This window comes from Amblyomma mixtum, chromosome 3 (assembly GCF_055824585.1).
Source record: "Amblyomma mixtum isolate Tamu chromosome 3, ASM5582458v1, whole genome shotgun sequence".
NCBI lineage: Eukaryota > Metazoa > Arthropoda > Arachnida > Ixodida > Ixodidae > Amblyomma > Amblyomma mixtum.
The window spans coordinates 430076496-430087528 of record NC_143014.1 but is presented as its reverse complement, the minus strand read 5'-3'; the positions used below and the strand labels follow the sequence as shown (position 1 = coordinate 430087528).

Sequence of the window (11033 nt, the reverse complement as noted above, 5' to 3'; positions counted from 1 at the left end):
ACAGGTAGAACCTACCGACATAGAAAGAGCACATCGTCTTGGTAAGCACTCAGCCGATCGAACTCGTCCCGTCATCGTCAAATTCTTATCGTACAAAACCAAAAACGCTCTTCTATCAAATGGCCGGAAATTGAAAAACACCGGTTACAGTATTGGTGAAGACTTTTCCCGCCCCGTTCAACACGCACGGAAGCAATTGCTAACATTCGCCAAAGCACACTCTGACAAGTACTCTTTACGCTTCAAAACACTGCATATAGGATCAAAACGCTACACTTTCGACGCATCGTCTGATACTGTTAGAGAAGTCGCGTAGCAGTTGCCCACTCACCAACCATCAACAAAACGTCGACCCACCACGCCCCGCAATGTTCTTTCGTTTTCCATAATATTCACTAACATCCGAAGCTTCCTTCCTAAACGTGAACTCGTATCAAACATCATCTCGTCATCCAGGAGCAACATACTCATATTAACAGAAACATGGCTAAATAGTGATGTAACAGATGCTGAACTCCTAACTGATTTGCCTGATTTTAATGTTTATAGAAATGATCGGAAAAATTCGCGGGGGGGTGGTGTCCTTGCTGCAATTCATAGGGATATATCTTGCTCGGTTGTTGACGTCACTTCCGACATCGAATCATTATGGCTCATTTGTCGCACTGCCCCCGTAACAGTACTGCTCGGCGTTTGCTATAGACCTCCACAGACTAATCCTGACTTCCCACGTCATCTCAATAATACCATTCATAAACTTCGTTCCACATATTCAAATGCTTACATCCTTCTTTTTGGTGATTTTAACTACCCTGACATCGACTGGCAGAACTTATCTAGCTCTGAAATAACATGCCATGCAGAGGCAAAGAACTTTATCGAAATGTGTCTAAATTTTAACCTTACCCAATTAGTATCACAGCCAACCCGTGTGACACAAGAATCAGCAAACACACTCGACCTGATATTAACCAATAGCCCTGAAAAACTAACATCTATCAGTTTTCTTCAGGAAATCAGTGACCACAAAGTCATACATGCTCTATTTTCATTTCACTCTACTAAAAAACAGACATCTGAAAAAACAATACGTCTATACGATAAAGGAAACTACAACGAAATAACTGAAGATCTTAGCACTTTTTTTCCCGAATATGAATTCGCATTTCACACTCGCTCAATTCATGAAAACTGGTCAATCTTCAAGAACAAATTAAACAGTCTAACTGATATTTTTGTCCCGACGATTACTTTTCACACTAACCGCAATAAACCCTGGTTTACTCGGCCCTTAAAACGACTAGAAAACAAAAAGAAACGATTTTTTCGCTCCGCCAAACGCATAGACACACCTGCCGCATGGGAAAAATATTACCAAATCGAAAAATTATACTTACATTCCATTCGTGATGCCAAGCACTCAGTTTATCACCACGACTTACCAAACCTACTAATAAGCAATCCAAAGCAATTTTGGCAGGTCCTAAATCCTACGCACCGTTCCCATATTACGTTAACGAATGACTTGAATGAACCTGTTGCTGATAACAACTGTGCAGATGTTTTTAACAATGCATTCGCAACTGTCTTCACCACCGAGTTTGACGCGCCTCCACACTTATCATCCTTTAACTTGGAATCCTTCATGCCGGCTATCGCCTTTAGCGAACAAGGCATCTCATCCATAATTCATAATATGAAACTGTCGTCTGCAGCTGGTACAGACCTAATTAATTCAAAACTTTTGAAGAACGTGAACACTATTTGCGCAGCCTATTTATGTCTTCTTTTTTCACAGTCACTGTCTTCAGGAATCATTCCAGCTGACTGGAAACAGGGCAAGGTCGTTCCAGTCTACAAATCGGGTAACAGAGACTCACCTTTGAATTACCGCCCCATTTCCTTAACTAGCGTACCGTGTAAAATAATGGAGCACGTCATATACTCACAAATCATGAACTTCCTTGACGCAAACGAATTTTTCCATCCTTCACAACACGGATTTCGCAAGGGCCTCTCATGCGAAACCCAACTAGCACTCTTCCTTCATGACTTACATGCTAATCTCGACCGTAACATGCAGACCGATGCTATTTTTCTAGATTTTGCGAAAGCCTTTGACAAGGTCCCTCACCGCCGACTATTACTAAAACTTTCGCAGCTCAACCTACACGCTAATATTTTAAAATGGATTGAAGAATTTCTAACTAATCGTTCGCAGTCTGTCTATGTTAACGGCCACCTGTCTAAGTCCGTCCCAGTAACATCCGGTGTCCCACAAGGATCTGTCCTTGGTCCCCTTTTATTCTTAATATATATTAACGACTTGCCCATGCATGTTTCCAGCAGCATTAGAATGTTCGCCAATGATTGTGTCATTTACCGTACCATTAACAATCGCGATGATCAACACACCCTTCAGGTAGATCTTAGCAGTGTATTAAATTGGTGCAATAATTGGTTGATGTCCCTTAATCCTACTAAATGCAAACTCATGTCTTTTTCTCGTCGTCGTAACCCTTATCGTTTTTATTACTCTTTTTCTGATACACCGATTGAGCTAACAGAATCGTATAAATATCTGGGAATCACCGTCTCTCCTGATCTCTCATGGCGCGCTCATATCAGTAACATCATTACAGCATCAAATAAAACACTAGGTTTCCTGAAGCGTCACCTCCGTCTTGCCCCACCTGAGGTAAAGCTGCTCGTGTACAAATCATTGGTAAGACCAAAATTAGAATATGCATCTGCCATCTGGAACCCACATCAAGTATATCTAATCACTGCATTGGAATCTGTTCAAAATCGTGCCGTCCGGTTCATTCATTCCTCATACTCGTACGACACCAGTGTTTCAACTTTGAAAGTGAAATCCGGATTGCCACTCCTTTCATTTCGTCGCCGCATCGCTAGCCTCGCTCTTTTTCACAAGTTTTTTTTATTCTTCCCTGAATCAAGCACCGTACATCACAGCCGCAGCACGCATATCTCACCGCACCAGTCATCCACTGCAAGTTGCACGCCCATCGTCGCATACTACTACTTTTTCTGCATCGCTCTTTTCGCGAACAGCTTCAGACTGGAACGGCCTTCCCTATGACATCGTCGTCATCGCTTCGCCATCTGTTTTTCAAGCGCGTGTAACAAATCATCTTCAATGTTAATCATTGCTGTTTTTTTTTCACATTTTCAAGTGTATTCCCACCCCTTATGTAACACCCCCTGAAAAGGGGGCCTTTAAGGAATAAAACTGAACTGAACTGAACTGAAATGCGGGTACTACGCGCACTTTCTGCCAAACGCTACGAGAAGTATAAGTTCTTGAAACGGTGTTAAATAGTTACGTAAGTGCTTATACAATATTGCTGGCAGTATGCCGTCGGCGCATCATGAAAAGGGAAGGCTTGAACCAATAGACGAAATTTTTTAATGAGATTCTCACTAGCAACGCTAAATTTTGGGGCAACGTGAGAGCGGGTGCTAAGTTTCAAGGTGTCTTCTTTCTTTCGCGCAAAACGTCAGCTGACCTACTCTGCGGAACGGCAACCGACGTTAAAAAGTAGGGATATATCATGACTGTAGCGGAGGCCAACTTTACGTGGCATTGCAGCCAAGGCTAGGCAAAAAGGTGAAGGAGACGAGCCTCTTTCCCTGTGCCGTGTGTGGCCTCAAAATTGCTTACGTTGTAGCGGTGACGAGAAGGGAACTTTTTAAATCTAAAAACTGTTATAGATATTAGTTACTCTGGCCTACAAGCCTCACAATAAATATGGAGCGTAATAGCTAAAAAGTGAAGTATTTTATATTAGTTAACTCGCCTGCTAGTTGTCGTCTTAGCACTATAGCACTGACAATGCTACGCAGAAAAAAAGCACTCTTCTAACTAAGAAAGCCTATTTATACAAATTGCTCGCAGTCTTAGGTGAAACCCCCCGTATATCCTAAAACACAATCATGCTCCCTTCCGTTCCCACCGTAGCACTGACATGGACCGACCTGGCATCTCTAGCCACAAAACCCACATGAGACCACTATGTCCTGTTGTCAGGTCTGTGATGGCTATCCTGCGACAAAATACACGTGCTGAATTTGACATGTCAATTTCTGTATTGAATTTCTGCTCTCACTCTTCCTCTCTCCTTCTGTCTATTTACAAGTGAGAGATGGACCGCTCCCGCATCACCAGGTCTTCACCCTGTCCTCTGAGCTCGTATCGCGCCGCGTATGTGCCCTATTTGCAAGATTAAATAACTGTCAGAGCGTATACCTATGGCCGCCTGCAAACCCCATAAGGCCGCCACTGGCTTTTATTTTCAGTACCGTCAGCTTGAAATCCAGCTTCACCTTCAAACGGGGCTCGAGCAATAAGATTCTTCACTCGCCCGTAGGGCATGGCGCCGTCGTTCAACAGTCATGGACAGCATGTTAAGCGAGACGCAGTAAGCTTCTCCTTTGCGGCTGTGCTTCCCTCCGATTGCAGAAATCGGATCCCATCGTCGTAAGGACCTCTCATTGGTTTTCAACAAACTGACGGAAGGTCATAAGGCATCAGATATGACTTTTAGAGAGCGCATAGCGGTGTGCCCACCATTGTACGTTGGCGTAGCATTTCAGGCACATTAGAATGATTAACGCAGTGACATTATTGAAACGTGTTAGTGTTTTGTTGCCTTTAGAGCTTCGTCCCTCCCTTTAATGGCTACATTTTTCCTTTCTCTTTTGCAGACGGAGAAGAGTACCGAGTTCTGCTGTCGTTCTCAGTCGTCGCAAACGCGGAGAAACTGTTCAGCACGGGTACCTCCCGTAAAGGATACATAAACGTCATTCATGGTATTCGCGCTATGTCCATGAACTTGATCATACTCGGCCACACAGTCCTATATTCCGAAGAAAATATGGCGTTGCGTAAGTAAAATTGTCATTTACTTTTCGAGGAGCTCAAGTTACACGAAACTAGTAATCCTATAAATAAGTAATAGAGACGGCGGCAGCAGTTCTAGTTCATAGAATAAATACATGGAAAGAAAAAAAACCTCCGAATCAATGTCTTTGGGCCAAGTACTCCTTGACTAAGGCGGTTCGGAGTAATTTCCTGCAGAAAAGATAAATCCAAGGGTGCAGCCTATAGTGGTAGAAAAAAAAGGACGAAAAACGACCATAAAATTCCATATGTGGAAAGCACCAAGTCAGAAAAGCAGGAGATGAGCAGGAGACGATAACTTGTCAGAAATTTCGGGTGGAAAGAACTGAGGGCGTCACTCAGTCGACGATTCGGCGCACGGTTCCCTGCATCCGCATCGTATCACGTTCGTGAATAGCTTCGTTTACGGGTCGAATGAAATCTACGCGGCCAGCAAGCGACGCGACGTCCGCCGTGTTTAAGCAAACTGGCGCTCAAGGCGCGCTCAAGGTATAGCGTCGGTGCAACCTTGAGGTTCCTGACGAAAACCTTGAGTTTTTTCTTCCGCTTGAAGAGCTATTCGAGTGGAGGTTTGTTTCTAAAACACAAAACACTCCTCGAGGGCCACTTGGGGGTGAGAAACCATTTGACCTAGTGGAAACATCAGCTGTCCTGCAGGCATTGCGGAAACAGGGTGTAGAAAAGTGTGATGTGAAAGTATTGGAAGATATCTATAACGACTACACAGCTACCATATCATCATCAGCCTGACTACACCCATTACTGGGCGAAGGCCACTCTCATGTCTCTCCAATTAACCCTGTCCTTTGCCAGCTGCGGCCACAGCACCTCCGCAAATTTCTCAACCTCATCCACCCACCTAACTTACTGTCACCCTCTGCTACGCTTAAGAAGTGCTTGGGATTGGACTCGTTGTATTATCGTCATTTCAAAGGCTGGGCTGCTTGGGTACACAGGGACGTGTTAGGGACTTGCTTTCTCTTCGAATCCACTGCATTACCCTTAAGGACCAGCGGTTATCTTGCCTTCGCATCACATGCCCTGCCCTAGCCCATTTCTTCCTCTTGATTTCGGCTAGGACGTCATTAACACGCCTTTGTTCCCTTACCCACTCTGCCCGCTTCCGGAACTAACGCAGTTTTATACGTCTGATGATGCGAATCGAAGCGGCCGCAATCGAGCAACACTTTTCAAACGCGCCGCTCCGCTTTGTAGTCTGTAAAGTCTGGTCGTTTCGCGCGGGTGTACTAGTGTCAGCAGTAGACGACGGCCGTCGCCATCGTATGTGCAGAGTAGGTCACGCTTTTATAGACTGCTCGAGCAGTGTACTGCGGAGGAAAATAAGTTAAATCTTATCGCAGCTGCTTTGCTGCCGATAAGGCGCTGGTTCCTGTGTGGTTCACATGTCCGTTAGGCTGTTCTTCAGGGCAAGTAGTATCAATGAAAGTCAGTACCTACTTTAGAATTTCGCTTTATTTCCCCCGGATGACATCGCTGCAGAGCTGTAAACAAGAATGATATGATTGACTCTACGTCGCATCGCAAGGAACATGGGATCATGCAGTTACCACTTAACTCTGGCAGCTAACAGTAGGTTGAAGAATTTTCAATTAATTGGATAAATGCAGTACAGCGCCTCTGGCGGTAGGTACGTACCGGCATTTTGAGGTAATATGCACCGCCAATGTGGACGTGCAGGACCTCCGACACACCGCTGGTATCAGCGCTGCAGACACAGGCACTGTGCACCTAAAAGAAAGCGTTACGCGCCTCACTCCCCCCAAAGTGCGGCAGACAGCAAACCAGTTTTTGAAGTGTGAAACGCCTTCGGCCCTCACCGTCTGCGATCAAGCACAGACGGAAGTGAGTCGGCGTTGGAACGTCACTTGACATGCAGTCCGCTGTCGAAATCAGTGACTCTGTATGCCATTCGGATCCTCCTTAGAAGATGCTTCTACGGGAATAATTTCTATGCTCACGCCCAATAACCGCAGAATGTCCATCCATCCAGATCAACTGAGCTATATGGTGTGATGTACTGCACTGCCCCCAATGATCTAGTGCTGCTGTGATGCCAGCATGCGTTCCCCGCAAGATGTATCATAAATGTCGAACGATTTCAATTCAAAAGGACATTTCGACGCCGTTATTTGTACTCGTAATACGAGGGCTGAACAAAGGTAATAAAAATTTGCAGCACTAATTAGTTTCCATAACTTATCATATCTAGCTATAAAACTCTTCTCTCCCACAGAAGATGAGTGCTTGTTTTTAATGATTTGTTAAATGTGATGCAAACAACAAATGCAGATTGTAAAGATGCTGTTATATTTTTCTTTCAGGAAATCCGTACTCTATAGCAGAAGAACTGGCCACTAGCGCAGCAGCGCAGATTGTGTCCGGCTTGGTATTTGTCGTGGATACTTTCTTCTTTTTAACGTACGAAATTTTCGGCATAGTTCGTATTGGCAGTGTTTCATATTCCAAATTTTTGCTAACAGGAGGGACTTAAGGGAATCCGTTTGCGTAGTGTTCTGTGCCTCGACAGCGCCGTCTACTTATCGAGTCAGTGAAGAAAAGGCGATCCTCGCGAACTGTTGGCTGCCTAGAAATTAAAACCCTTTCCGAGAGAGACAGCTTGCGCCTTAGAAAAAGACACGTTTGCAACAGTGAAGAATGGTAACAGTACAAACGTACAAGAATGCTGAGATATGCACTTCAGTTACATTGGCAGAGAAGTACAATTTATGCAAACTGTTCTAGTAAAAGAGCCTTTCCTCAAAACCACACTGGTAGAGAAGTAATCCGTGTAATTTGTTCCAGTAAAATCAGAAAGACAGAACCGTTCCCCGAAAACAAACACACACACACACACACACACACACACACACACACACACACACACACACACACACACACACACACACACACACACACACACACACACACACACACACACACACACACACACACACACACACACACGCCGCTACACTCGACTAATCACAGGAGCGGAAAAGAAAAAAACAGAGTAAATGCAAAAGAGAGGAGGCTGGTGGCAAGGTGCGTCATCTAGACCAGCCGCGGACACTTCTTCGTATTAGAGTATAGCGCCCGGCGACGCTATAAAGCGCCGGCGCTGAGATGAGCGTTACAGCGCGCGCTAGAAGAAAATAAAGATGGACAGCGCGTGCTCGGGGCGCACGCCCGGCACGGGCAGTTCGGAACTAGGTCTGCCACGCTGGTCGTCTTGCTCTGGTGCTCCGCTGCGACCCCGCAAATCTTCAACAGTGGTGACCCGGCGAACCGTGCCTTCTATCCCTGCAGCGTCCTAGCATGGCGTACTGGCAGGACCCAAGTTTCGACCCGCCGCTCCAGGCGTTCCGGCCTGCAGGCGTCGGCGGGTGGTTCGCCCAACTGGAGGCTGCGATGTACCTGAACGGCATCACCATCCAGCCGTTTAAACACGCAGTCCTTTGCGACACCCTCCCGCCCGACCTCCTGCGTCGGCTCACCTACTCTGCCTTCGGCTCCCGGCCATACGATGAGCTGCGTGCTGCCGTCTTGGCTGCCTTCGGCGCCTACTATGTTCCGCCGCCGCTCTACGCCGCAGCGGACTCGTGTTCGCCACCGCCAGCCTCTGGCCCTGCACCGGCCTCGCTCGCGCCCACGCAGCCTTCATCAGAACCCGGCCCGCCTCAGCAGCCCCTCGCCGCCTCGCCGCCACTCCAGTCCAGCGTCTCCGGCCCAGATTCTTTATCCACGACCGCACCAGACGCTGCCGCATCGCTTCCGGCAGCACATCCTGCTACCCCGGTTACGCTAGCCGCACTGTGCGACGAATCCACGGCCCCAAGTCCGCACTCATTCTCTCAGTAGCTCGGTGAGGTGCCTGGCCCACCGCGGTTTGCCACGTCAGCGAACTCGGCGACAGATGCGCCTTGCGCCACCCTGTTCAGCGCCTCCGGCCATACCGCCTCCCATACGGACGATACAGCATCTACGGCTCAGCCCGGTGAGCAACTTCTCTTATCTGCAATAGTGCCGCCGTCAGTCGAGCTCTTCCTCGACGAGTGCCCCACTCCGCCAACTTCTGTACCCTACTGCGTAGCATCGCTGCCAGCCGAACGCTCACCTGCCGCCTCATCGCTCATTCCGCTAAAGTCGTCAGTCACTGACCTGAGCGATCGTGCTAAAGTGAGTTTGCCGCCACCGCAGCATATGCCACATACCAGCCCCACTACCCCGGCGGCCACACCGCCTGCCCAAGAGGCCCCACCCCAAGCCCTCAGTACTGTCAACCGCTTCTCAGAGTCTGGCACTGGCAGCTAGACACTGTCGCAGCAAGCGTCTGCTTTGGTGCCTGACTTGAGCCACCTTCAGCAACTAATGGTCGAGCTACCCACACCGAGTAGTGCGGCAGTTGTCCATCCAAAAGCTGTGTCTTTTGCTCCCAGCCAGCCATCTGATGTAGCAGTCTCAGCTGCATGGCCTGTCACTGCAATAACCTTTTTGCAGCCACCTACCGCCGACCATGCTCACACGCGCATCATCCCTGGCCAACCGCTCCGGACTGTCGATCCCGCTTCACCCAAGCACCTGACAATGAGCCCTGCAACTTCCTCCGCCATCGTCACGGCTCACACCGTTGTGTCGACGGTCACACCTGTGCCAAATACTGTTACAGCTGCTGCTGTCGCAGCACAGCTGCATTCAGTCCACGGAGCCGTTTCGCCTGCTCCAGTGCTTGTGACGACGTACTCGGCGCGCCAGATTCCCACCGACACCGGCCGGCGCACCGACACCGGCCGGTCCACCTGAGCCGGCGCACTCCACCCGACGGCTTTTCCCAGCCCCTGACCTGAACTTACCGGACCTTGTAGCGACCCCGTGGGGACACTGTTACTCTAGCTGCCTGCTTGCCTGCCGTGGCTACTCCATCTCTGCCCCGTCGGCGCGCAAATTTCGCCGTTCCGTCTAGGCGGGGGGCCCTATAGCGCCCGGCGACGCTATAAAGCGCCGGCGCTGAGATCGGCGTTACAGCGCGCGCTATAAAGATGGACAGCGCGTGCTCGGGGCGCATGCCCGGCACGGACAGTTCGGAACTAGAAGTCTGCCACGCTGGTCGTCTTGCTCTGGTGCTCCGCTGCGACCCCGCAAATCTTCAACAAGAGGAAGGCCAAATGTTTCAGAATTTTTACTGTCTGCGCAATTTTATTTTTGCGCGCAATATTAAGGCTGTCCAAAACAGCTTAAGGTGACTTCTTTTCCGGGTTTCATTCTCTTTTGTTAATATTCAGGGGATGAAAAACGAGCGTATTTTTGAAGCTATGCGTCGGTTACCATGCAATCAAAATAAAGATGTTCCTCCGCTCATTCTGGGCTACTAATCCGGTTTTCTAGAAGTTATCCCGTTGGTCCGCATTATTTTCATTTTGTTTTTATTAATCATGACTGCTAGTTTTCTGGCGGTGCAAAAACGTTTTATTTTTAGTTAAAATTCCACCAACAAAACTAACAACGGATGGTGGCGCCTAGAAAATATTCTCCGAGCCGATCTTTTTTTTGTCATTTTATGCGCGTTTTTTATGTAGTACAAGCGTTACCAACCACATCCGCAGAATTTTCGCATCGGTGGTAGATCTGCGCGGCTTTGCATGTTTGCTGCTGAAGCATTCCTCGATCGCAACGTACGAACTACCATTTGGCACGTAATAGTGGCTTTAAAGAGCAGGGTGCCGTTCTGTACCTTGGCGCTCGATACTGCGGTGACAGAAACAAGACACCAGGCCTGCACTTCTTGCCTTGCGGTATTGATTTTGATAAGTTCTATGCGAAATAATCCTGAAGTGAACAGAGAAAGTGCGCAAAAAACATATAGGGAGAGAAACAAGGCATCAAAAAGGCCTTGAGCTTTAAAACCTAAGCTTTACCGACCAGATTGCATGTTATGTTTTACTCTTTTATGTCATGCAAGGCACACCTTTAAGCTTGTATTGAGATATTTCCTTTGCCTCTTCCTCGGCTTGCCACTATGCTTGCTATCTCTGCGAGCTGAATGCCTCTGCGCGCTTCATGCGTAAGCAGCTCTTCGACAGTGTAACTGACA

The 11033-nt window shown here is 47.9% G+C and overlaps 1 protein-coding gene across 1 annotated transcript in view; it reads left to right on the top strand.

Moving 5' to 3' along the window:
* Positions 1-11033, top strand: part of LOC149358078 (nose resistant to fluoxetine protein 6-like) — a 79569-nt gene that overhangs the window by 23703 nt on the left and 44833 nt on the right. Inside the window, exons 4-5 of the mRNA XM_089576724.1 lie at positions 4735-4908; positions 7267-7363. Of these exons, the coding sequence (XP_089432850.1) occupies positions 4735-4908; positions 7267-7363 (271 nt within the window). The remainder of the gene's footprint in view (positions 1-4734; positions 4909-7266; positions 7364-11033) is intronic.